Here is a 27987-nt window from a genome sequence, read left to right as displayed (position 1 = left end):
CCATCAACACCAGATTAAAGATTACCTTTATCTGTCAATGGTATGTCGAAACATAGAGTGAAATGCGTTGTTTTGTGTCAATGACCAACACAGTCGGAATACGTGAACAAGTGTCACCACGTTTCCAGTGCTAACACTGCATGGCCACAACTCCCTGACACAAAATGTAGAGCAGGGAACAGCACAGCACAGGAACAGGCCCTCAGTCCCACAGTGTTGTGTTGAACCAACTTAATTAGTAATCAAATGGCCAACTATGTTCATCTTTTCTGCCTACAGAATGTCCATTGTCCTCACATTCATGTAAACAGAACGTTCTTGGAACTCAACAGATCAGGCAGCATCTATGGAAAGGAATATAAAGTCGATGTTTCAGGCCGAGACCAGTCCTGATGAAGGGTCTCAGCCAGATTCATCGACTCTTTATTCCTTTTCATAGATACCCCCTGACCTGCTGAGTTCCTCTCCCACTTTGTGTACATTCACACAGTGCTAGAGCAGGGGTTCCCAACTTTTTTATGCCATGGACCCCTACCATTAACCGAGGGGTCGGTACCCCCAGGTCGGGAATCCTGATCCTAGAGAAACAACTCTTGCACGTTGTGTGGTTGGATCATGTGTCTTCTGAGGCAAGGAAGGAGAAACATCGAAGCCTCATTGGAACTGTTTCTGACTCAGGTTAAACCACAGGGTTCATACAGTTCTGATCTTGTGTCGGAGGGAGAACATGACAGCACACAGGAGATGAATGGAGGGCGGGTACATTACAGCTTTGAGGAGGGAGTGTGCAGCCTGGGGGTATTTTCTCTCAGTGAAGGAGAAGTGATTGAAGTTTGCACAATTAAGGGAGGCCTGGTCAAGGGAAACGAGTAGAACCTGTTTCCCCTGAGAAAGGAGATACTGGAACTGGAAGCAGTTCTGGAATGGGAGTGTTGGCCTGTCACAAGCAAATTAACGATCGTGGTCGGCCAGTCCATGGGCAAAATCTGAAGTTGGGGAGATGCCAATAGTCCAGGCCAAGGACTATAGGCCAGGAGGCGACCTGTCCTGGATTCTGACTCCTGTCCGTGTGAGTGGGTGGGTGGGTGGGTAGTTGAGTGGAAAAGGGTTTTCTTTTGCTGTTGTTGTCATGTTTTGTTACTGTTGTTGCTGCTTGTGACATTCTAACAGTGAGTGATCGTCACGGACGTTTCTCTTCTATCGGAATACCCTGTTGGTCATTAGTGATGTAAAATACTGCAAGTCCATTTCACTTGTTTAATGGTGAAACAGACGGTGGGGGAACTGCGCGGGCTCGGTTGTGGAGAGGTTTAAGGTGCAAGCCGTGGGTTTACGTGTTGCAGCAATCCAGGAAGGGAGACGCCGCAGGCAGTGTAGCACAGCTTCCATACTGGATTGGGGGTTAGCCCCCCCCCCCATCGGTGTTGCCACTCAGTATTCAATGAGTGGAAGGACAAGCTGGACTGTGGGCGTGTGTACTTACGTGAACTGCTGAGAACGACTTGATCTTGCCAACTTATGGGATGTGGATGTCGCCAGATAAACCAGCATTTATTGCCCGTTCCTAGTTGCCCTCGAGAAGGTGGTGATGAGCTGCCTTTTTGAACCACTGCAGTTCCTGAGGTGCAGGTATACCCAATGTGCTGTTAGGGAAGGAATTCCATGATTTTAGCCCAATGACAAGGAAGGAATGGTGATATGTTCCCAGGTCAGGATGGTGAGTGACTTGGAGGGGATTTCCAAGTGGTTGTGTTCCCAAGTATCTGCTGTTCTCATCCTTCTCGATGGAAGTGGTCGTGGGTCTGGAAGGTGCTGCCTTAGGAACTTTGGTGTGTTGCTGTGGAGCATGTTGTAGATCGTACACACTGTCTCAACTGTTCATCAATGGTGGAGGGATTGGATGCTTGTGGAAGGGGTACCAATCAAATGGGCTGCCTTGTGCTGAATTGTGTCAGGCTTCTTGAGTGTTGATGGAGCTGCACTCATCCAGCTGAGTGACGAGTATTCCATTACACTCCTAACCTGAGCCTTGTAGATGATGACAGGTTTTGGGGAGTCAGTTGGTGAGTTACATGCCACAGGATTCCTAGCCTTTGATGGTGTTTATATGACTCTGTGGAGAGAACTCACCTCTGTGTACCTAACCTGGGAATGTGTCAGGAGAGCTTTGTACTGTGTACCTAACCTGGGAATGTGTCAGGAGAGCTTTGTACTGTGTACCTAACCTGGGAATGTGTCAGGAGAGCTTTCCTCTGTGTACCTAACCTGGGAATGTGTCAGGAGAGCTTTCCTCTGTGTACCTAACCTGGGAATGTGTCAGGAGAGCTTTCCTCTGTGTACCTAACCTGGGAATGTGTCCGGAGATCTTTCCTCTGTGTACCTAACCTGGGAATGTGTCAGGAGAGCTTTCCTCTGTGTACCTAACCTGGGAATGTGTCAGGAGAGCTTTCCTCTGTGTACCTAACCTGGGAATGTGTCAGGAGAGCTTTGTACTGTGTACCTAACCTGGGAATGTGTCAGGAGAGCTTTCCTCTGTGTACCTAACCTGGGAATGTGTCAGGAGAGCTTTCCTCTGTGTACCTAACCTGGGAATGTGTCAGGAGAGCTTTGTACTGTGTACCTAACCTGAGAATGTGTCAGGAGAGCTTTGTACTGTGTACCTAACCTGGGAATGTGTCAGGAGAGCTTTCCTCTGTGTACCTAACCTGGGAATGTGTCAGGAGAGCTTTGCTCTGTGTACCTAACCTGGGAATGTGTCAGGAGAGCTTTCCTCTGTGTACCTAACCTGGGAATGTGTCAGGAGAGCTTTGCTCTGTGTACCTAACCTGGGAATGTGTCAGGAGAGCTTTCCTCTATGTACCTAACCTGGGAATGTGTCAGGAGAGCGTTGCTCTGTGTACCTAACCTGGGAATGTGTCAGGAGAGCTTTCCTCTGTGTACCTAACCTGGGAATGTGTCAGGAGAGCTTTGCTCTGTGTACCTAACCTGGGAATGTGTCAGGAGAGCTTTCCTCTGTGTACCTAACCTGGGAATGTGTCAGGAGAGCTTTCCTCTGTGTACCTAACCTGGGAATGTGTCAGGAGATCTTTGTACTGTGTACCTAACCTGGGAATGTGTCAGGAGAGCTTTCCTCTGTGTACCTAACCTGGGAATGTGTCAGGAGAGCTTTCCTCTGTGTACCTAACCTGGGAATGTGTCAGGAGAGCTTTCCTCTGTGTACCTAACCTGGGAATGTGTCAGGAGAGCTTTCCTCTGTGTACCTAACCTGGGAATGTGTCAGGAGAGCTTTCCTCTGTGTACCTAACCTGTGAATGTGTCAGGAGAGCTTTCCTCTGTGTACCTAACCTGGGAATGTGTCAGGAGAGCTTTCCTCTGTGTACCTAACCTGGGAATGTGTCAGGAGAGCTTTCCTCTGTGTACCTAACCTGGGAATGTGTCAGGAGAGCTTTCCTCTGTGTACCTAACCTGGGAATGTGTCAGGAGAGCTTTGTACTGTGTACCTAACCTGGGAATGTGTCAGGAGACCTTTCCTCTGTGTACCTAACCTGGGAATGTATCAGGAGAGCTTTGTACTGTGTACCTAACCTGGGAATGTGTCAGGAGAGCTTTACTCTGTGTACCTAACCTGGGAATGTGTCAGGAGAGCTTTCCTCTGTGTACCTAACCTGGGAATGTGTCCGGAGATCTTTCCTCTGTGTACCTAACCTGGGAATGTGTCAGGAGAGCTTTCCTCTGTGTACCTAACCTGTGAATGTGTCAGGAGAGCTTTGTACTGTGTACCTAACCTGGGAATGTGTCAGGAGAGCTTTGCTCTGTGTACCTAACCTGGGAATGTGTCAGGAGAGCTTTCCTCTGTGTACCTAACCTGGGAATGTGTCAGGAGAGCTTTGTACTGTGTACCTAACTTGGGAATGTGTCAGGAGAGCTTTCCTCTGTGTACCTAACCTGGGAATGTGTCAGGAGAGCTTTGTACTGTGTACCTAACCTGGGAATGTGTCAGGAGAGCTTTCCTCTGTGTACCTAACCTGGGAATGTGTCAGGAGAGCTTTCCTCTATGTACCTAACCTGGGAATGTGTCAGGAGAGCTTTCCTCTGTGTACCTAACCTGGGAATGTGTCAGGAGAGCTTTGTACTGTGTACCTAACCTGGGAATGTGTCAGGAGAGCTTTCCTCTGTGTACCTAACCTGGGAATGTGTCAGGAGAGCTTTCCTCTGTGTACCTAACCTGGGAATGTGTCAGGAGAGCTTTCCTCTGTGTACCTAACCTGGGAATGTGTCAGGAGAGCTTTCCTCTGTGTACCTAACCTGGGAATGTGTCAGGAGAGCTTTCCTCTGTGTACCTAACCTGGGAATGTGTCAGGAGAGCTTTGTACTGTGTACCTAACCTGGGAATGTGTCAGGAGAGCTTTCCTCTGTGTACCTAACCTGGGAATGTGTCAGGAGAGCTTTGTACTGTGTACCTAACCTGGGAATGTGTCAGGAGAGCTTTGTACTGTGTACCTAACCTGGGAATGTGTCAGGAGAGCTTTCCTCTGTGTACCTAACCTGGGAATGTGTCAGGAGAGCTTTCCTCTGTGTACCTAACCTGGGAATGTGTCAGGAGAGCTTTGTACTGTGTACCTAACCTGGGAATGTGTCAGGAGAGCTTTCCTCTGTGTACCTAACCTGGGAATGTGTCAGGAGAGCTTTGTACTGTGTACCTAACCTGGGAATGTGTCAGGAGAGCTTTGTACTGTGTACCTAACCTGGGAATGTGTCAGGAGAGCTTTCCTCTGTGTACCTAACCTGGGAATGTGTCAGGAGAGCTTTGTACTGTGTACCTAACCTGGGAATGTGTCAGGAGAGCTTTGTACTGTGTACCTAACCTGGGAATGTGTCAGGAGAGCTTTGTACTGTGTACCTAACCTGGGAATGTGTCAGGAGAGCTTTCCTCTGTGTACCTAACCTGGGAATGTGTCAGGAGAGCTTTCCTCTGTGTACCTAACCTGGGAATGTGTCAGGAGAGCTTTGTACTGTGTACCTAACCTGGGAATGTGTCAGGAGAGCTTTCCTCTGTGTACCTAACCTGGGAATGTGTCAGGAGAGCTTTGTACTGTGTACCTAACCTGGGAATGTGTCAGGAGAGCTTTGTACTGTGTACCTAACCTGGGAATGTGTCAGGAGAGCTTTCCTCTGTGTACCTAACCTGGGAATGTGTCAGGAGAGCTTTCCTCTGTGTACCTAACCTGGGAATGTGTCAGGAGAGCTTTCCTCTGTGTACCTAACCTGGGAATGTGTCAGGAGAGCTTTCCTCTGTGTACCTAACCTGGGAATGTGTCAGGAGAGCTTTCCTCTGTGTACCTAACCTGGGAATATGTCAGGAGAGCTTTCCTCTGTGTACCTAACCTGGGAATGTGTCAGGAGAGCTTTGTACTGTGTACCTAACCTGGGAATGTGTCAGGAGAGCTTTCCTCTGTGTACCTAACCTGGGAATGTATCAGGAGAGCTTTCCTCTGTGTACCTAACCTGGGAATGTGTCAGGAGAGCTTTGTACTGTGTACCTAACCTGGGAATGTGTCAGGAGAGCTTTCCTCTGTGTACCTAACCTGGGAATGTGTCAGGAGAGCTTTCCTCTATGTACCTAACCTGGGAATGTGTCAGGAGAGCTTTCCTCTGTGTACCTAACCTGGGAATGTGTCAGGAGAGCTTTGTACTGTGTACCTAACCTGGGAATGTGTCAGGAGAGCTTTCCTCTGTGTACCTAACCTGGGAATGTGTCAGGAGAGCTTTCCTCTGTGTACCTAACCTGGGAATGTGTCAGGAGAGCTTTCCTCTGTGTACCTAACCTGGGAATGTGTCAGGAGAGCTTTCCTCTGTGTACCTAACCTGGGAATGTGTCAGGAGAGCTTTCCTCTGTGTACCTAACCTGGGAATGTGTCAGGAGAGCTTTGTACTGTGTACCTAACCTGGGAATGTGTCAGGAGAGCTTTCCTCTGTGTACCTAACCTGGGAATGTGTCAGGAGAGCTTTGTACTGTGTACCTAACCTGGGAATGTGTCAGGAGAGCTTTGTACTGTGTACCTAACCTGGGAATGTGTCAGGAGAGCTTTGTACTGTGTACCTAACCTGGGAATGTGTCAGGAGAGCTTTCCTCTGTGTACCTAACCTGGGAATGTGTCAGGAGAGCTTTCCTCTGTGTACCTAACCTGGGAATGTGTCAGGAGAGCTTTGTACTGTGTACCTAACCTGGGAATGTGTCAGGAGAGCTTTCCTCTGTGTACCTAACCTGGGAATGTGTCAGGAGAGCTTTGTACTGTGTACCTAACCTGGGAATGTGTCAGGAGAGCTTTGCACTGTGTACCTAACCTGGGAATGTGTCAGGAGAGCTTTCCTCTGTGTACCTAACCTGGGAATGTGTCAGGAGAGCTTTGTACTGTGTACCTAACCTGGGAATGTGTCAGGAGAGCTTTGTACTGTGTACCTAACCTGGGAATGTGTCAGGAGAGCTTTCCTCTGTGTACCTAACCTGGGAATGTGTCAGGAGAGCTTTCCTCTGTGTACCTAACCTGGGAATGTGTCAGGAGAGCTTTCCTCTGTGTACCTAACCTGGGAATGTGTCAGGAGAGCTTTGTACTGTGTACCTAACCTGGGAATGTGTCAGGAGAGCTTTCCTCTGTGTACCTAACCTGGGAATGTGTCAGGAGAGCTTTGTACTGTGTACCTAACCTGGGAATGTGTCAGGAGAGCTTTGTACTGTGTACCTAACCTGGGAATGTGTCAGGAGAGCTTTCCTCTGTGTACCTAACCTGGGAATGTGTCAGGAGAGCTTTGTACTGTGTACCTAACCTGGGAATGTGTCAGGAGAGCTTTGTACTGTGTACCTAACCTGGGAATGTGTCAGGAGAGCTTTCCTCTGTGTACCTAACCTGGGAATATGTCAGGAGAGCTTTGCACTGTACACCTACCTTGCGAGTGTGGGATGGAGCAGTGCAGAGGGAGATGTTTTCTGCATTGCCTGTGAAGTCAGATTGTGTGGAACCAGTGACACAACACATTGCAGCTTTCAAATGGCAGAGTTTCCGTGTTTGGAAATTATTCTGCCAACAGGGAGTGGCAGGAATTGGGGGAATTTGCCAAAACAAGTCAGTTTTAAATCCAGAACTGTTATATTTCCTCTCACCCAAGATATGAAGGGATCCAGAGGGGAAAGGGGGTTGAATTGTAAGTCACCCATGATCCTGTTTGAATGATGGAATGTGATAGTATGTATACGTCTGAAAGATGGCGAGGCAGTTCTTCACACTGGATCTGGCTTGAGCTTAAACTCAGCTCGGGTGTGGATGGGTTGGTGATGGGTTACATGAAGTGCCTGCTGTCTCCATCCCTTATGTTCAGTTCCATTTGTGCACCATTCCCCACCGTTCCCTGACCTTCGGGTGACAGATTTTGGTCCATTTCCTCTTCAGAGGGAACTACTTCCTCTCACTCTTTCCCACTCCCCCTCGTTCCTGCTCTTCTTCTCATATTGGCATGTTTTCTATGTCGCTAACCCTAACTCTGTATCCCTCTTCCCATCTTTCTCTAAATCTTCATCCTCATCTCTCCCCTTCTCTTTTTTCCTTCAGCCTTTCTCTATTCTCCATTGCTTTCCTGACCTCTCCCTCTCTTTTCCTGTCTTTCTGATTTCTCCCTTCAATCTTTCACCTTCACTTTCTTATTGTTTTACCTCAGTGTCCCTGTTTCTCTCCTTTTACTTTCCATCTCATTCATTTCCCCAAGTTCCTGTCTGTTTCCCCACCTTTTCCCTCCCTCTCCTATTTCTCCATTCCCTGTCTTCTTTCCTTCTCCTCGTTTACTGAGGCCGTGCAGCCCTGCAGGCAGAGCTGGAGTCCAGCTCCCAACCAGCCCATCACAAACTGTCGGCAAACTTGTGCCCTCCTGTTCCCCCTCTCACTCTCCCCTCGAGATGGTCTCCAAGTTTTATGTTTCTGGACTTCATCTGAATGATCTGCTATAGAGGTTTATTGTGGCAAAGCAGTTAACATATGCTTGTTTGGAAGAAGAGGGAGATGGGAAGCAACAAGCTTCAGTAGCTAATGGATGTGAGGAAGAGGGAGCTACCAGTGATTTCCATGTGAGGTGGGGGAGTAGGAATTGGTTAGCTGCCAGGTGCCGGGGGTTCCGGATCAAATCCTGGTTCTGGAGCCGTGATGCAGCGTCTCTACTGGCTGTGCCACGGAACCACCAGGCATCTTTCAGAGGGGGTGGGCTTGGATTTCAGCCCCACTCTGTCTCCCCCTTCAATTTATCCAGATGATGGCTTGTTGCCCAAGGCTGTGAACATCTCCCAGCCACGATCTGTTCCCCTGGGAGTTTGCAGAAAATCTTTTGCAGGTTCTCTCGCCTCGCACTGACAAGCCGGACTCCACTTCCAGTGCTGGCGTTCCCCTTGTCACCAAGTCCAGGTTGAGGGATCTGCACTGCTGGTGACCAATAGACCGATGTGAGTGTTCGAAGAAAGAGAGTGGCCCTCATTTCTCACCCAGGTCTCTCACCCACTTGTTCTCACCTTTCTGGTAAGATCATTGCCCAAAAGCCCTCACTGTAACCCAGCTCCCTTCACACCTGTCTCAAGGTGGAGGCTGATGGGTTGAAATGGATTTGCTTTCTGCAACAGTGCTCTGTCAAGAAAAACAACTGAATATTTATTGATGGATTCCCTCACGTCGATCTGTGTTGGCGTAATCACTACCCCGTGTTGCAGTGAGTTACAGCCACATCAGTCTGGGACAATCTCCACGTTGTTCTGGTTGTATAGGATCTCAATTCAGTTATTCCCATCTTGTTTCCCCCCATCACCAACCCCCAATCCTGTTCCTCCCCACCCACCATCCTGTTTACTTGCTGCTTCCCAGCGTTCATTCACCCTCCTCTCACTGAGAGTAGACACTCTGGCCATTTCATAAGAACATAATAAACAGCATCAGGAGGAAGCCATTTGGCCCGTCGAGCCTGCTCCGCCATTCAATAAGATCATGGCTGATCTTACCCCACCCCACCCCTCTCCTCCATCTCCCAATTTAGAGCTGGCATGAGCTTAAATAAACATTTATTGTTCTGTTACAAGAATGTTGGTTTGATTGGAGTTTTCAATCTGCAACCAAGTGATACTATAAACTCGAGTGCTTTCAATTGTCCTGCTGATGCGATTTTTTTAAATTTACAAATTATCAACTGATAACATTTGTTGCAAAAATAGGTTTGACCGGGTGATGTTGATAATGCTAATCTCTGCCATTTCAACAATTTGAATCACTTTCCCTCTTGAAATAACAAATGATTAAAATACAATTTGGAATTCCCTTAATATAACCAAAGGAAAAACAATTCTCTTTGAAAGGATTGTGTTGATGTGAAATAATGAAGAGTGAGGTGGGGTGGGGTAGGGCAGAGTAGAGGGAATTCAAAGGTATGAGGAAACGGGTGTATTTTTCTTCTCTAAGGACTGTCACCTTGTCACGATCTGGAGCAATGCTGTCTGGAGCTTAGCTCCTGGGAGGGCCACCCATGGCGGTACGGTCAGAGGGGAAGGTTCCAGACAAGCAGTGACCTAAACAAGAGCTAATAGTGGAGTTGGTGGAAGATGAGGACACATCACAATGGCAGTGGACATCACACTGGAGGAAGGCTGCAGGAGTAAAGGATCCCTGGTCGTCTTGCATTCTGCGCCACTGGGCCCTGATCCTTGTCTGTCAAAGGCCGTATGGTGGCTGCCCGTGTATCAGCCTCTCCACATTAAACAAAATCGTACACAGGCCTCTCCATTATGGGAATTAACCCCTTGGGAGATCAGCATACTCTACTCAAGTGGTTGCACTGCTACTGTATTTTATGTAAGTGACACAGGACTTGTCCTGGCAAACCTACAGTGCCTGTACTGGCCAGTCCCTGGCTCTCCACTCTATCTATGCCTCTTATTATCTTGTACACATCTATCAAGTGACTTCTCAACCCATCCTCATAAGAAATGCTCCCTTTCCAGGCAGCTTCCTGGTAAACCTTGTCTGCACCCTCTCAAAAGCTTCTACATCCTTCCTATAATCAGGTAACCAGACCTAAACACAATAGTCCACATGCTGCCTAACCAGAGTTTCACTGAGCTGCAACATTAATAGTGGCTGCCGAAATCAATCTTCCGACTAGTGAAGGCCAACACATCATGCTCCTTTTAAACTATCAACATGCACAACAACTTTCAGAGATCTATGGATCTGTGCATGCTCTTTAAAGCCTCAACATCCATCCTATAACAAGGTGATCAGAATGGACATGAAACAGGTTCCCTCCTCACAGATGCTGTTTGGCCTGCTGAGTATTTTTAGCTTTTTGTTTGAGGCAGAAATGTTATTCTTGCAGAAATGTTCTAAGTGATCTCATGGTTTTGGGAGGCGGGGGGGGGGGAGAGAAATGGTGTTCAGTGATTAGAGCACAGAGATCTAAAAGTGCTGGCGAAAGAACAAGAGGGAGATTTTGTTATTTTTTTTACATTTACTAGTTGCTGGAATCTGGGAATGGTGTTCTACAGATGAGTGAATCTGATCTGCCAGAGAAAGGGATGAGACTTGAGTGAGGGAAATGAATGTGGTCAAAGTCAAAGTAAGTTTATTATCTAAATACAGAAATGTTACCAGACACTACTTTGAGATTCATGTTCTTACAGACATTTACACAAAAACAAAGAAATGCATTGAAATGGTTCTGAATGTAAAAGAACGGTGTACAATAGAATTCTATTTCTCAGGGGTGAAAGGGGAAAGATTGAAAAGAGACCTGACAAGAAAACTTTTTCCACCCAGGGAGGATGGTCAGATATGGAAGGAGCTGCCAGAGGAAGTGGTTGAGCAGGTGCAATGGTATCATTTAACAAGTTATTGTACAGTACATAGAGGGACAGGGCTTATAGGGATAATGGGCCAAAAGCAGGAAATTGGAACTAGCTGGGTGGGCACTGTGGCTGGCAAAGACTGTGGTGTCTTTGCTGTATTGTTCTATGACTCTATCCATCCATCTGTCCACATGCGAGGCTATAATGTACTGTAGAGGAGGAGGAGCCATCCTGGGCTACTTGGAGTTCTTGTAACTGTGCGGTAAATACCTATTGATATATGATCACATTTCAACTGAGATTTTGCACCCTGAAATTGTGACGACATGGTTTTATGAATGGGGTCCATTGGTCAGCCGCTGTCAATGGGCGGGCTCCTAAAGTCATCACTATTGGCCAATGTGTAGTGAAAAATGCCTCAGCAGCAATTGACACACCAATCACCACCCAATTGTCCCAGAGGTCCCACCCTGCCCTCGACAGTGCCACCACATTTTCCATTTTATTCTAGACTTCCAGCACGTGCTGGCTGGGCCTAGTCCTGGAAGTGAGCATCCAGCAGCCGTCTGATCAGCGTTGAGTTCTCTTTCTCCAGCTGTGCGATCCACTGTCTTTTCCTTGACACTTCCTGTGGAGCAGAAATGTGAGTGACCAGCGACATTCTCCATCCTGTTCCCTTTGAACGGCGTACCTTGAGTGTCAGGGATGGGGTAGCAGAAAGCACATTCTGATACAACCCTTCTCGTGTCGACTCCTTCAGCCCACTGTCTACATGCTAGCCACGTGAAACAGTGCTGGGTATGTGGGTATTGAATGTTTTCAGGGCATTTCTCCCAAATGCTTTTCAAGGACTTCACTACAGCACGTTCTTGGGACATACAAATTCGAGAGAGGCCATTCATCCCCTCTATATGTGGCTTTCCATAAAAACACAGCTAATCCATTTGAAATCTCTACTCTGCATTCTTGCCCTTTGCCAAGTAATCTTTCATGCCCCAGCCCCACTTATCAACAATCTACCTCTGCATTAGAAATACTGAATGTCTCTCCTTCCAGCCCCCTTTGTAGAGAGGTTTCAAAAATTCAAATCTCAGGAAAAACATCTCATTAACCTCAATTATTCTGCTCTATATTTTCAGAACAGAATTATCTCTCCACATTAACCTTGTCAATAGCCCCCCACCCCGGCTCTTAAATGTTTCAGTTGAGTCCATCTCTGTCCCTTATCTGTATTTCTCACGATTCCTGCCACTTCATTTCCATCTCGAGCTCTCTCCTTCCATCTCTCTCCCTCCATCTTGCCATTTCTCTCTTGCTACATCCCCATCTCCCCATCTCTCTCTCATCACTTTCTCTCTCTCCTCTCCCTAACAAATGTACTGGCCCATCCCATCTTTCCACATCTAACAAACCCACACATTCCCAATGTCAGTTTGGTACTGCTTCTCTTCTTGAAGGAAAAGAAATACTCAATGTTCCTGTTGTATTCTCGTCTGCACCGGATCACCTGGAATTCGCTGTGCAAAGCTCACTCACCAGCCTTGAGGACAAGGGCAGTGGGCACATGGGAACACCGCCACTCACAGGTTCCCCTCCGATTCACAGCTGTCCTGACTTCAAAACACCGGATCAGTCCTCCAGTGTTGAAGGCTGTAAGTCCTAGAACTACCACACAGGATGCCGTGGCGTTACATGCATCAGTGTTTCAAGGCCAGCAGTTACTACCACCTGTTCAAGGGGCAGTGTAGGGATGGGCACGAAATGTCCAAATCCCATCCAAAAACTAAAGCAGAATCCTGGCACTGGATTCTGAAAGCAGGAACAACGACCCAGCTCAACCCAGTTGACTTCAGCCTGGGTGTTGATGCAGAATTGGGTTGACTTCCGGCCAGCTCTTGACTGTCCATAAAACACAGAGCAGAATTAGGCCATTTAACCCATCGAGTCCACTCTGTCATTCAGTCCTGGCTGATTTATTTTGCCCCTCAACCCATTCTTCTGCCTTCTCCTTGTAACATCTGACACCCTTACTAATCATGAACCCATCAACTTCAGCTTTAAATGTCCTCAATTACTTGGCTTCTGAATCCGTCTGTGGCAATGAATTCCACAGATTCACCTCCCTCTGGCTAAAGAAATTCCTCCTTATCTCTGTTCTAAAGCAGGGTTTTCCAGCCTTTTTATGCCGTGGGCCCCTACAGTTAACTGAGACATCCATGGACCCCAGGTTAGGAACCCCTGTTCTAAAGGGACATCCTTCTAGTCTGAGGCTCTGCCCATTTGTCTGAGACTCTCACACTGTAGGAAACATCCTGTCCATTTCCCATCTCTCTGGGTCTTTCAATATTCAATAGATTTTAATGAGATTTCACCACCCCCCACATTCTTCTGAACTCCAGTGAGTATAGGCCTAATGCCGTCAAACATTCTTCATACATTAACTCTGGTCCAGCCAGATGATGTGAAGCACCCTCTTCTATTAGATGGATCTTAAAGGTTGGCACAATATTATAGACCAAAAGGCTGTTCTATATGCTCCCTGTGCAGCCCTGCAGCTCAAGGATGATCAACGTTCGACACAATGGAGGTGTTCAGTACCTTGGTCAGCAGCTGGTTCTGCTGCTTCAGTAAGGCCACAGCCCGTTGGTGGGATCGGTCACTCTCCCTCCTCCGTGGGCGCTGACCGCAGGAGATCTCAGTGGATTCGGGGGGCTGCAACACCTGGAGCGAAAAATGTCTGTTCAGGCCAAGCAATTTGGTCTTTTTTTTTTGAGGTCCTGTTGAAGGATCCCGGCCTGAAATAAACTGCTTTATTCCCCTCCATAGATGCTGCCTGTCCTCGAGTTCCTCTAGCACTGTGTGCACTTCCCTCAAGATGTTCATCATGTGCAGAATCGCATGTTTATTTCTCAGATTATTGGAAAGTCTCCCCGTCCTCACAGCTCCTTTGTCATATAAGTCTGAACCCTCCAAACTGTAGTGTCATAGAATCACCAAGCTCTGAAGCAGGCCCTTTGGGACACCCATTTATACCAATTTAGCTTTATCCTACACTGCCATCAACCCCTTAAATTCCCTCCTTCACCTGCACATCCGGGGCAATCTATTGTTACCAGTTATCCTAGCAACACGCTCGTGTTTGGACTGTGGGAGGAAACCGCAGCACCTGGACAAAACCCATGCAAGTCACATGGAGAAAGTGCAGACTCCACACTGATTGTGCCCGGCTCATCTGTGCTGTCAGGTATCACCTCCACGATCAGAGAGGACGGGAAGAGTCAACAGATTGATTCTCACCTCCGATGGTGTTCATCCCAGAGGGATAAATTAGTACTTTGATGTGTGGAACACTTCAAGGTAAATCAGTTGTTTCCTGCTACTTTCTAATGGTTGTGATGGATTAATCAGAATCTGATTTAGTTTCACTACATATATGACATTTTATTTGTTGCTTTGTGGTAACAGCACAATGCAAAGGCATAAAATTTTCCAATGACATATGGGTCGGATTAGTGAATGGTGGGCAAGCAATGTTGGCTCTGGAAGTTTGGCGATATTTGTTGGCTGTCTCAGTGCATCCTCAGACTGTGCTGGTCATTGAAGCAAATGGCACATTTCACTCTGTTTCAACGTACATATGGCAAATAAAGCTAATCTATCTTTCTTCTAAAATCAAATAAATAAATAAATATTGCTTTTATAAAGGGGATAACAAGGTAGCATTCTTGGATTTGGGGATTGTTCAGAAATCTGATGGCAAAACTGAAGAATCTTAGTACGTTGAGCACTAGAGCACAGAAAAAGACCTTTCTGGCACCAGCCAGCCTATTTTTCTGCCGAGTGCCATTGACCCCCATATGGACCATGGCCCTCCATCCCCCTCTCGTCCAAGTACCTATCCAACCTTCTCTTAAATGCTGCAAGCGGTGCACCTCCACTTCAGCTCGTCCACACTCACACCAGCCTCACAGTGAAGAAGTTACCCCTCAGGTTCCCCTTAAATATTTCACCTTTCACCCTTAACCCATAACTTCTAGTTCTAGCCCTGCCCAACCTCAGTGGAGAAAGCCTGCTTGCATTTACCCTATCTATACCCCTCATAATTTTGTATACCTCTAACAAATCTCCCCTCATTCTCAGTGTGCTCTATGGTACGGAGTGGAGACAGAGGATGTTATCTCTCAGGAGCTGGAACTGGCCTCATTGTAACCCTAAGGAAACAACAGCCAGGCCCCCGGCCCCCTGTCTCAAACTCTGCCTCATCTCCAAATTTCAGTCACTCCTTCCTCCTCTGTTTATCAACACAGGGTCAACACTGGGCGCCACAGTTAGCGAGATGCTATTGGAGTCCAATTTTGACGTCCTCTGTAAGAAAGTTTGTACTTTCCTCCCATGTGTGTGTTGGTTTCCTCTAAGTACTCTGTTTTCCTCCCATAGTCCAAACACATAGTAGGTTAATTGGCCATTGTGAATTCTCCTGTCATTAGGCTCAGGTTAAATAGGTGGGTTGCAGGCCAGTGCAGTTTGTTAGACTGAAAGGGCCTGTTCCACGGTGAAGTTGTAAATAAATGTGCTCTGGTGCTCCATGGCTCTAAACGCAGAATGTTTTAACAGTGGAGAAACTGACCAGTTCTGCACAGGAAATGAAGCTGCGGAGGCAGACGTTGACATGTTGGATTTTGTCCAGAAGGCGGCTGACACGGTCTGGGAAATACTTAAGCGTGTATTCCTGGAGGAAGAGGGTGGGAAAGCAGAGAAAGTAAATAATACAAAATCAGAATCCATATTCACATTTCCCAACTTCCAATCCTCTCTCCTCTCACATTCCAAAAATGCAATGCTATTACAATGCCAGAGATCTGAGATTAATTCCACTGCTGTCTGAAAGGAGTTTGTACGTTCTCTCCATGACTATGTGGATTTCCTCTGCATGCTCTGGATTCCTCCCACATTCCAAAGACGTACAGGTTAGTAGGCTAATTGGTCACATGGATGATGCAGGCTTGTTGGGCTTGTTACTGTATTGTATCTCTAAGTAACAAAAACAAGTCTGACAAATAACCAATGTACAATAGAAGACAAACTATGCAAATGAAATTAATCCTGAGAACATCAGTTGGAATAAGTTGTAAATCCATGTGGAGCTTACACGATGCCATCTGTTGCCCAACAGAAACAGCAGCCTCAGCTTTGGGATTTTCGATGACTTCAACATGTTTCAGAAAGGGACGTCCAGGCATGCAATATTCTCTCTGTGATGGGGTGGGTAAATCCATCCCCTCCCAGTGCCAGAAATCGAAGTTCGATCCTGGTCTCCACTGTTCTCCGTGAGGAGTTTGCACATTCTCCCAATGACTGTCTGGGCTTCCTCTGGGTGCTCTAGTTTCCTAATAAACATGCGGGTTAATTGGCCTCTGAATTGTCCCTAGTCGTTAAGGGAAAGATAGAAACAGGGGGAAATGATGGGAATATGGGGAGGGATTGATCCCTGATAGTCAGCATGGTCTCGCTGAGCTGGAGAATAGCTTTCTGCATGTATACAACTCTGAGATTCTTCTTCTCCAGATAGCCATGAAACAAAGACAACCATGGAAGTCAGCTCAAAGAGAAACAGCAAACCCAACCCCTTCTGCACTAAATAAAGAACAGCAACACGATCATCAAACCTCCTCTCCGTGCCCCGCACAAAATGCAACAAGAACATTGCCCCCAAATCTTCCTCTCCTCACACAAAAATAAGACCATGAGATATAGGAGCAGAAGCAGGCCATTCGGCCCACTGAGTCTGCTCTGCCATTCAGTCATGGGCTGATCTAATTCTTCCAGTCATCCCCACTCCTCTGCCTTCTCCCCATACCCTTTGATGCGCTGACTAATCGAGAACCTAATTATCTCTGCTTTAAATACACCCAATGTCTTGGTGCCCAGAGCCACACATGACAACAAATTCCACAGATTCACCACCTTCTGACTAAGCAATTTCTCTGCATCTCTGTTCCAAATGGATGCACTTCAATCCTGAAGCCGTGCCGTCTTGTCCTAGAATTCCCTACCATGGGAAATAGCTTGCCCATTTCTAATCTGTTCAGGCCTTTTAACATTGGGAACGTTTCTACGAGATCTACCCTCATTCTCCTAAACTCCAGGGAATACAGCCCAAGAGCTGCCAGACGTAGCTCATAAGGTAACCCTTTCATTCCTGGAAAGATTCTTGTAAATCTTCTGTGAACCCTCTCCAATGTTAGTATATCCTTTCTAAAATAAGAAACCCAAAACTGCACACAATACTCCAAGTGTGGTCTCACGCGTGTCTTATAGAGCCTCAATATTACGTACTTACTCTTATATTCTATACCTCTAGAAACGAATGCCAATATTGCATTCGCCTTCTTCACCACCAACCCAACCTGGAGTTTAACCTTTAGGGTATCCCGCACAAGGACTCCCAAGTCCCTTTGCATCTCTGCATTTTTAATTCTCTCTCCATCTAAGTAATAGTCTGCCCATTTATTTCTTCCACCAAAGTGCATGACTATACACTTTCCAACATTTCATTTCATTTGCCACTTCTTTGCCCATTCCCCTAAACTATCTAAGTCTCTCTGTAGGCTCTGTTTCCTCAACACTACCTGCTCCTTCACCTACCCTTGTATCATCGTCAAATTTAGCCACAAATCCATTAATCCCATAGTCCAAATCATTGACATATGTGGTAAAAAGCACCGACGTTTGTGGAACTTCACTGGTAACTGGCAGCCAGCCAGAATAGGATCCCTTTATTCCAACTCTTTGTTTTCTCTGTTTTACTGTGAATAAACCTGATTCTGATTTTGTCCCTTGCCCCTCTCCCCTGGTCAGAAGTTGCCTGCAGAAAGGCGCATCCCAGTACTCTGGGTGGGCACTCACCTCATCTCCCGAACACCCGCTGTGGTCCTGCCTGTGGCACACGCTGCGAATCTCCTGGTGGTACCAGTCCCGTGCCCTCTCCACCATCTCCAACCCATACCAGAGCACGTCGCGCTGCTGTTCGAGTTCCTTCATCTGCTTCAGCTGGAAGACACATCGGACATATGAGCAGGGCAACTGCACTTGAACAGTACAGCGCAGGACAGGCCCCTCAGCCCACTGTCTGTAACAACCACAGTGCCGATCTAAACTAATCCCAACTGGATGCACCAGCACGTGTGTCCGGCCATTTCCATGTGGACAGACTTCTCTGTCCCTGAGTGAACCTTCCTTTCCCTAGCTACCCTCTGTTAGCAATGTGTACGTGAAATGCCTTCGGATTCACAAATGAGGACATCTTCAAAAGGCGATGCCTCAAGAAGGTGGTATCCTTCATTAAGGACCCTCACCATCCAGGAAATGCCCTCTTCTCATTATTACCATCAAGGGGGAGATACAGGAGCCTGAAGATCCAGACAATGTTTTAGGAGCAGCTTCCAATTTCTGAATGGTCCATGAACCCATGAAGACTACTTCACTAGTCCTCGTTACTACTATTTCTGCAACCTATATTGAACTTGGTCTCTAAGAATATTGTGATTTTCATCAACAATGAACATAAAACATAGTGCAGTACATAGGCCACACTCAGGTTGGAGTTTCAATACGTCAATCCATGGCCACTACTGCCATGGTGGGGCCACACTCAGGTTGGAGGAGCAACACCTTATATTCCGTCTGGGTAGCCTCCAACCTGATGGCGGGAACATTGATTTCTCGAACTTCCGCTAAATGTCCCCGTCTCCTTCACCATTCCCCAATACTCTTTCCGTTTCTCAACTTATTTCTTTACCTACGCATCACCTCCCTCTGCTGCTCCTCATCCTTCCCTTTCTTCTGTGGTCTTCCACCCTCTTCCATCGGATTCACCCATTTATCTACTTCTAATCAACTTCCCAGCTCTTTACTTCACCCCTTCGCCCTGCTGGTTTCACCTGTCACCTATCACCCGGTACTTCCTCCTCCCCTCCCCACTCCTTCACACTCTGACTTTTTTTCCTCAGTCTTGTGAAGGGTCTTGGCCCAAAACGTTAACTGTTTTCTCTTTTCCATGGATGCTGCCTGGCCTGCTGAGTTCCTCCAGCATTTTGTGTGTGTTGCTTGGATTTCCAGCATCTGCAGGCTGTCTCGTGTTTGTGACAGTGCAGCACATTACAGGTCCTTTGGCCTACGATGTTGTGCCGACCTTTTAACCTTCTCCACAATCAATAACCCTTCACTCCTACATAGCCCTCCATTTTTCTAACATACAAACTCTTTGAAGTGGTAGGAAATGAACCTGGATCACTGACACTATGAAGCTACATTTTCGTGTGACCCTAAATAGAATCAATCTGATTACAAAATTCCACAGCAGATACATTTCAGCTCTCAGATTCCTGTTACTATTGGAACCCGTCTCTGAGCCCTGTCATTTCACAATTCCATTGCAATGTCTCAGATGGCTTTCTTACATGGAGCATATATTCTCACAAAGGAAATCATTGATGAGGGCAGTCACTGGTGAGCCCCTGCCACCCCTCTATCAAAGGCCAATAGCAAGCACCACCCGCCCAAGCTTCAGTTGACAGGAGTTATTGTGACAATGGCTATTGTTGGACTTTTACACTGTTGGCTGTGAATGGAGATTGTGTACACAATGGAGACGGAGACTAATGAAGCTTAACGTGGAGCCTTAGAAACTGGGATAGTCATAGTTCATAGTCATTCACAAAAATTGCAGCCGACCTCTAGTTCCATTCAGTGTGTCCCTCTCCCGAGAATTCACATCCAAACTTTTCGTCTGCAGACCACTTGCCACAGACATTTTGATAGAATACTAAAATTCTATTATCAGTTTAAAAATTGCTTACTGGGGAGTATTTTAAAAAGTCTCAATTTCAGAGCACACTCTGAGTGTCATAGAGTACTACAGTACAGAATCAGGCCCTTTGTCCGATCTATTCTGTGCTGACCTGAACTTCTGTCTCAGCTCATCAACCCACACCTGGACCATATCCTTCCATACCCCCCCCATCCATGTATCTTTCCAAACTTCTCTTAAATGTTACAATAGATCCCACACCTACCACTTCCGCTAGCAGTTCACTCCACACTTGTACCACCTTCGGAGTGAAGACATTCTCCCTCACGTTCCGCATAAATATTTCATCATTTGCCCTAAACCTGTGACCTCTGGTTCTAGTCTCATCCATCCTCAGTGAAAAAGTGTACCTCATAATTTTGTATACCTCTGTAAGATCTCCCCCATTCTGGGGCAGTGAATAAAGTCCTAATGTATTTAATCTTTCCCTTAACTCAGGGCCTCATATCCGCTTGTAAAGAACACATCATGCTCTTGTAAATTTTCTCTGCACTCTTTCAAACTTAGACCTTTCGAGTAGGTAGGTGACCAAAACTAAACAAATTCCCAAATTCTGAGTCACCAACATCTGATACATCTTTAACAATAACATCGCAACTCCAGTACTCTGTGCTCTGATTTATCAAAGTCAAAGTACCAAAAGCTCTCTTTAGCAGCCTAATTTACCTGTGGGACAACTTTCAAGGAACTTTTGATCTCCAATCTTAGGTCCCTTTGTTCTAACACACACCTCAGAGCCTTACCATTCACTGTGTAGGTCTTACCTCAGGGTGTCGTCCCAAAATGCAATACCTCATACCTAAATGTATTAAATTCCATCTGCCATCTTTTCAGCCCAGTTCCCTAGCAGGTTAAGATCCCACTGCAAGATTTGATAGCCTTCCTTGCAGTCCACTACACCCTCAATCTCAGTATCATCAGCAAATTTGTTGTTCCAGTTTACCACGTTAGCATCCAGATCATTAATACAAATGATCAACAACAATGGACCCAGCACCAGTCTCTGTGGCACACCACTGGTCACAGGCCTCCAGTAAGCGACATCTATCTGTTACCACTCTCCAGCTTCTCCTGCTAAGCTAATATTGGGTGCAATTGATTATTTCATCCTGAATGCCAAGCAACTCTTAAAGAATGCCAAGTAACTCCTGTTAAAACTAAAAGGGGTAACTGCATCCCGAATTTTCCATGGTACATGTGAGAGAAATTGATAGCTCTCTCCCAGCCCACCAATCACTTGTTGGCCCTGGTCTCCTCACTCCCCTCCCTAAACCGACCATTTCCACTCTCCACTCTCAGACCTAAAGCAAGGTCCAGGTGACCTGAAATGTCAACAGTTCTTTCCCCTCTCCCCCTGCCAGCCCACCCTACAGACGCAACTCACCCCACAGAATCCCTCCAGATTTCAGCATCTGCAATTTCAAGCAGGGGGGATATGGTTTAATTTGGCATCATGTTCAGTGCAGATACTGTGGGCTGAAGGGCCTGTTTCTGTATCACACTCTTACATGATCTAAAATCTGTCCTATATTGATTGTTCTGTAACCTGCTTGAAGAAAAAGCATTTCAGGATGCATTTCTCTGACATTAAATGTACTTTTGAAACCTTTGAATAGGCAAGTCTGTATGAAATTGAGACTGTTATATTAGGTATACTGAGTATTCTTAAAGAAGAGGTTGATAGGTTCTTGATTAGTCAGGGCGTCAAAGGTTACAGGCAGAAGAATGGGGTTGAAAGGAAAAATAAATCAGCCATGATAGAATGGTGGAGCGGACTCGATGGGCCGAATGGCCGAATTTGGCTCCGATGTCTTATGCCCTTATATTGTCTGTGAGATTAATGTGTCTGTTACCCGTACACAAAGAACAGTCAGATGGGGAACAGGAACAGGCCTTTTGGCCCATCATGTCTGTACTAGATATGATCCCAAATTGAAACTAATCCCTTGTACCTGCAGATGACACCGATCCCTCTGTTCCTTACTTACCTATGGATCGATCTGACAACCTCCGAAGCATCTCTACTGTATCTGCTTCCTCCACCACCCCTAGCAGCCCGTTCCAGATACTTACCACCCTCTGTGTAAAATAAAACTCATCCTGCACACCTCCATTAAATACTCCTTCAGTGTATACCCTCCAATACTGGGCATGGGCAAACAAAAAGAGTCTGACTGTCTACCTTAACTATTCCTCTCATACTTTTAAAACTAAGATTAGCATTATCTGTCACATGTGCTTCGAGACATGCAGTGAAATGTAATGTTTGTGTCAATCACCAACACAGGCCAGGATGTGCTGGGGCAGCCCTTAATTGTCGAATGCCTCTGGGGCCAACACAGCATGCCTACGACTCATTAACGTGTTGATATGTGGGAGGAAACCAGAGCCCCCGGAGGAAACCCGCGCGGTAAAAGGAAAAAACGTACAAACTCCTTATAGACAGCAGCAGGATTGAACCCTGATCGTCAGATCACTGGCGCTTTAAAGCGTTACGCCACCGTGATAAATCGATTTGGAATCGGTTTATTATTGCCACAAGTGACGGGTTTTTTCATACTGTTTATACAGATCAGATCGTCGAGGGAGAACTCGCTAAATCAGTAACAACGTGGAATAGAGAGTGACAGGTCTGATAAACGTGGGACTTCACTCCCGATTGTGCAGCGGAATAGCCAATCCGTCCGGACACACTGTCTCATGGAATCTGTGCACAAACTCAGCTGTTGTATTTCGTTCATTACAGCGGTGACTATGTTTCACTTAAGAAAGGGGAATAAAGTGCAGAGAAGCAGAAGTTTTCACTCCCGCTCTCTTTGCATCGCTTTGGAGTCATGGCGGCGGGAAGTCGGCACCGGAGTTCAGACGGGAGTAAAAGTCTGCCAGCAGCTTCCCAGGAGGGCGCTTCCCATTTCGATGGGAGACTGCGCCCCTGTGTTCCGGGAGGCGTCCTGTGTCGTGGGGGGGGGGGGGGTGGGAGCGGTGGTGGTGGACGTGTCCCTCGGGGCTATTACGGCCGCAGTAATAAAAATTAACGAACTCACCCACAAGTAGAAGTTTCTGGCATCCGCTTTGCTCTGCAGAGGAATAATAATAAGGGTGTAGGCAGGTATCACGGCCATGGCGAATATGAAGCGTTGGGGTGGGTGAATTTCCCCTCTCCTCCACCTCACCCAAGCTATTCCGTCACCCTCTGGGACAGCGGAGAGGAGTGGGTGGTCGTGTCGGGTGCACGGTACATAAGTTCCAGCGCTCAACGGGACAGAGATCCCGCAAAAAGAGCGAGCTTCACGCAGTCTGTCCTGTTCCGGCCCCACCTGTTGGGGAGATAAAACTGGCTCCGGAATAGTCGCAGAGCAAACAAACAGGCCTCTTTAAAAAAAAACCACACTTTTCATTTTCAATTGACTGCTGACTGCGGCAAATATTTAACTCTTTCATGACACTACTTCGTAATGCTCCTTCCAGCTTTACGTACATGGATAGGAGTGGTAAGGAGGGTTATGGTCCAGGTGCCGTTCAATGGAACGAGGCAGAAGAACAGCTCGGCACGCATCAGATGGCCGAATGGCCCGTTTCTGCGCTGCACAGCTCCATGACGTTAGCGTGAGATGAGAAAGTGCTGCGTATTTGCATTTGTGGAAACGTGGCTCCAGGACCATCGATTTTCGGACTATGCCACTCAGGGACGTGCTATTTTGTTCCCTATTACTATATGTGCTGTGAGTTGAATGTGACGGTGTTTTGCAACTTGGCCCCAGAGGAACGCCAATTGTATGGTTGAATGAGAATTGAACTTCAGCTTGAAGCCCCACTTGGAGTATCACGTTCATTTTGGACACCCTGCTCCAGGAGTGATGCCATTAAGCTAGAGGGAAGCAGAAAGAAGATTTACAAGGACTTCACAATGACTTGGGGGAGTAAGTTACAGAGAGAGGTTGGTCAGGCTAGGACTTTATTTTTTGGAGCGTAGAAGACAGAGGGGTGATCATATGAAGATGTATATCATGTATAGATAAGGTGAATGTACAGTCTTTTTTCCCCAATTATGAGGAGTTAAGAATGAGAGGGCATATGTTTAAGGTGAGAGGGGAAGAGATTTAACAGGAACCTCAGGTGCAACACTTTCACTCAGAGGTCTGAGCTGTCAGTGGAAGTACATTCCCAACATTTAATTGACACTTGGACAGGTACGTGGATATGAAAGCTCAAACGCAGGCAGGTGGGACTAGCTTGAGTGGATATGGATGGACCAGATGGGCTGAAGGGCCTGTGTTTCTGTGCTGTGTGACTCCATAGTTGTACCGGAGCCAGCGACTCCTCTGCACTGACCCCACCCCAGTATTTGTCTCTCAGGCAGTATCGAGTGTAGCGGTTATTGTAACACTGACCTGGGTTCAATTCCACTGCTGACCCAAAGGAGTTTGCCCATTCTGTCCCATCACCATGTGGGTTTCCACCGGGTGCTTTGGTTTCCTCCCATATCCCAAAGACGTATGGGTTAGTAGTTTGATTGGTCACCTGGGTGTATTTGGGTAGTGTGGGCTTGTTTGTCAAAAGAAAATAAATAAAATCATCTCGCCATTATGCCAGGAGCTCAATACAAACACAGAATCTGCAAAAAACAATCAGCAGGTCTGGAAGGAGAAACAGAGTTCCAGATCAAAGACTCATTTGTCAGAACTAAGGCAGAGTTAAATTTTTAAAAAATTAATTTTTTTAAATTTAAATTTAAAAAACTCAGATAAACTGATAATCTGGTATAGTGATGGTTGGGACAAGTCAATTTCCACACTACTGGATGATGCTCTATTGATACCACCAAATAAAATGCTTTTATGTCATTTTTAAAAGTGTGTTACACGGAAGAATCATACATTTTCCAGTGAGCCCTTCAGTTCTCAGAAGCCAGAGTTCCAGTTCCAATGGATCATTGAGTTTACGAAGGTGTCAGGGTAGTGTAGCAGTTAAGCTAACACAATACAGTTCAATTCCAGCACCCTCTATATGGAGTTCGTACATTCTCCCCGTGACCACTTGGCTTTCATCCATGTGCTCCAGTTTCCTCTCACAGTCCAAAGACCTACAGTTAGGGTTAGGCTTATTAAATTTTGGGCATGCTATGTGGGCACCGGAAGTGTGGACTGTTGATGAAAAATGACATGTTTCACAATTTCATTCTGCATGTGACAAATAGTTACTCTTCAAATAAAAAGAGTGTAGGAAATACATGTCCATAAGACAAGTAGCAGAGCTGGGCCATTCAGCCCATCGAGTCTGCTCTGTCATTTGATTTTGGCTGATTTATTTTCCCCTCAAAGCCATTCCCCTACCTTCTCCCCGTAAACTTAATGCCCTGATCAGCCTCCACTTTAAATATACTCAATGACCTGGCCTCCACAACCATCTGTGGCAATGAATTCCACAGATTCACCACCCTCTGGCTGGATCACTCTTGACAGATGATTAGTTCTGGCTGGTGGCAGGAGTCACATTTGCCTGCCTCCTCACTCATGCACCTCTTATCCATGTTGGAGTGACAACTATAAAGCCTTTCTTGAGATTAAAACCCCATCTTCTGATCGTGAGCACTTTCCACTATGTGTTATGACTTTATTTCAATGCTGTGTGTACAAGTACAGTACTCTAGAGCCAGCTGGAATTAAGAAAGTCTCCGACGGCCCCTGCCATTCAGGTCATGCCCTCTTCTCTTTGGGCATTTGATGGAGCAGGGGTTCCCAACCTTTGTTATGCCATGGACCAATATCATTAAGCAAGAGGTCCATGGTCAGGAACCCCTGAGATGGAGTCATAGGCCACTAAAGCATAAAAATGGGCCCTTTGGCCCACCTAATCAAGGCTAAATTGTCATTCTGCCTTTTCCCATCGACACGTAGCCCTCCATACCCCTCCCGTCCGTGTACTTATCCAAACTTCTCTTAAACATTCCAATCAAACCCACTATTTCAGTACAAATCCCTTATTAGGAATTTGCATGTCACATTCTCAGACGCAAAACAACATATTTCACTGTACATTTTGGCATTTTAATATACATGTGATAAATAAAGTTAATATTTAAAATGTTCTATCTTTAATCCCTCCAGATTCCACCACTCTCTCACACACTGGGGGAAGCTCACAGTAACCTGCACGTCTTTGGGACGTGGGAGGAAACTGGAGCACCAAGGAGGATACCCACGTGGTCGTGGGGAGTGCGTGCAAGCTCTGAGCAGAAAGGCGCGAGGTGGCAGCACGACTGGCTGTGTCATCTTCAGTCCGCCTTACGTCAATGTGGGCAAGACTCGGGTCCCTCCCACTGCACCACACTGCCATCTGACAGCGAAGGACAACTGCCTATTCCCGGGCAAGCTTGGCATAGAAAAGAGCGGAGGTAAGGAAGATTTGGTTCTCTTGAGGGCTATCCCGGGGATCATATCGAATAACAAACAGGATGGGCTTGATGGGTCGAATTGCCTACTTCTGCTACTATTATTTTTGCGTTCTTCAGTAATCCTGAAAGATTGGCATCCTGTCACAGGGAAGGGACTTCCTGCATGATTATTCACCACAATTCCACAAATGTGATAAATTGATTTTCATCCACATCATTGCTTCATTTTGAAAAGACTCGGCGGATCATACTGGGCAAGGACAGTGGCGTAGCTGGTAGGACAGTGGCCTTGGGGCGCTGGAGACCCAGGTTTGATCCTGACCTCGGGCTCTGTCTGTCTTTTCATGTTCTCTCTGTGACCACGAGGGTTTCCTCTGTGTGCGCTCCACTTTCCTCCCAGACCTAAAAAGACATTCTTTCCCACTGCTGTCAGATTTCCAAACAAATCGCCCCGTCACATCCCTTTCCCGCAGTTGCTGCCGTATTTCCAACCCTTAATTCTACCTCTTCCCATGATTATTACTTTAATTTCTGTTTGTATCTCATTGTTTTAATGCTGGTCACTGGTTTAATTACTATATTTATCATTAACCCTCTCCCTCCTCCCTCCCCACTCTCGCAGTGTAACCCATTCCTGTCACAACTAAGGATTGTTTTTAATAAAGGATTTTTTTGGCAGTTAGTTTGTGGACTGTATTTTTTTCTCAATGTCACCTCATGGGTGTACGTTGTCCTTGGATTGTTTGCCCTTTATGTCTAATTGTTGTCTTTGCACGAGCTCTAGTTTTTCACTCTGTTTTGCAGATGTCTCACTTGGGATCATTGGAGATTGTTAAACTCTTTGTATTTATCACTTTTATTCAATCTGGGATCATTTAATTAGCAAGGTATTGTCAATGTCCGGAATTCCTACATATTCCAGGGTGGCATGATAACCCCTCCTTGTTGGGTCATTGTGGTGCGTCGTCGGGTGAAACTGAGACTGATTTCTTCTGTGCATCGTTAGTGATTTCTGTTCGTCAAGTTTCTGTACAGTTTGCCTGAGTTCTTGTTCATTTCTATAATAAAATTTTAGTTTAGTTTGAAATGCTTAAGTCTCTGTGATCCCTGCACTCTGAGTTTTCTAGTGACCCTCACAGTCCCCAACCAAGACAACCTACCCCTTGAGGCTCTCAGAGGCTAGAGTCCCCTGAAAAGAGGGTCAGACGCGTTTATCAGTTTACCAATCCAAATAATTTATATAAATAAAGAATAAATAGATTGACCAGAGTGATAGGGTTATTGCAACTTGCTGAACCTGCTATGACTTGTCAAAGATCAAAGTTGAGAGGTAACAGTTCTTTGTTCAGTACAGAGGGAAAAGTTTTCTTTTGGAGGAACCGCATTGTTTAATAACAGTAGTCCCATATTTGATACCGCTCCCCCCCATTGCCATAGGACCAAGTTTCATCCAAAGTCCAGCATGTTGGATAATTATCATACTGTAATAGGGAACAAGGTCACGGTCAGGTGATCTGGAAAGTTTGAGGGGCGGATGGGACATCCACTTGACTCCTCCTCCTATCTCTGTAACGGGGTGGACAAGTAGCAGGCTAGATGATAGTCGAGCCTTCGCAACTGGACTCTGAACCGCCCTGGCTTTGGGTCTCAATCAGTCGTTTGATCAGCGATGCCTTCTCCCTTTCCAGGATGGTGATCCGCTCGCTCTTCACAGACAGCTCCTGTTGGGATTTATTTTAACCAAAATAAACTTTATTCATATTATAAAATTATTTACAAGAATAAATCATGCAATGCCCTTTCATTCTTTCAGTCATAGAAAATACATTAAGTAGTGTTCAATTACATTGTTTAAACCAT

The 27987-nt window shown here is 46.3% G+C and overlaps 2 protein-coding genes across 2 annotated transcripts in view; both read right to left on the bottom strand.

Annotated features, from left to right (window-relative positions):
* Window positions 1-9071: 9071 nt before the first annotated feature.
* LOC140718894 (suppressor APC domain-containing protein 2-like) lies at window positions 9072-23324 on the bottom strand. The gene is made up of 5 exons (XM_073033172.1): window positions 22778-23324; window positions 17771-17914; window positions 15492-15593; window positions 13463-13585; window positions 9072-11492 (listed from the first exon to the last, which is right to left on the bottom strand). The coding sequence occupies exons 1-5, from the start codon at window positions 22853-22855 to the stop codon at window positions 11400-11402; spliced, it is 540 nt and encodes a 179-aa protein (XP_072889273.1). The 5' UTR covers window positions 22856-23324; the 3' UTR covers window positions 9072-11399.
* Window positions 23325-25480: 2156 nt separating this feature from the next.
* Window positions 25481-27987, bottom strand: part of LOC140718889 (suppressor APC domain-containing protein 2-like) — a 41654-nt gene continuing 39147 nt past the window's right edge. The window contains exon 6 of the mRNA XM_073033158.1: window positions 25481-27848. Coding sequence (XP_072889259.1) covers window positions 27720-27848 — 129 coding nt within the window. The 3' untranslated portion in view covers window positions 25481-27719. The remainder of the gene's footprint in view (window positions 27849-27987) is intronic.

The sequence above is a fragment of the Hemitrygon akajei genome, chromosome 2 (genome assembly GCF_048418815.1).
Source record: "Hemitrygon akajei chromosome 2, sHemAka1.3, whole genome shotgun sequence".
Lineage (NCBI taxonomy): Eukaryota > Metazoa > Chordata > Chondrichthyes > Myliobatiformes > Dasyatidae > Hemitrygon > Hemitrygon akajei.
This window is presented reverse-complemented; position numbering and strand designations above follow the sequence as displayed.

Coding starts and splice junctions, on each gene's coding strand:
- LOC140718894 (XM_073033172.1), bottom strand. CDS start 22,855: ATGGCCGTGATACCTGCCTACACCCTTATTATTATTCCTCTGCAGAGC. Junction 15,594..17,770: donor GCGGGTGTTCGGGAGATGAG/GTGAGTGCCCAC, acceptor CTCTTCCTCCAG/GAATACACGCTTAAGTATTT. Junction 13,586..15,491: donor TCATTTCCTGTGCAGAACTG/GTCAGTTTCTCC, acceptor TTTTCGCTCCAG/GTGTTGCAGCCCCCCGAATC.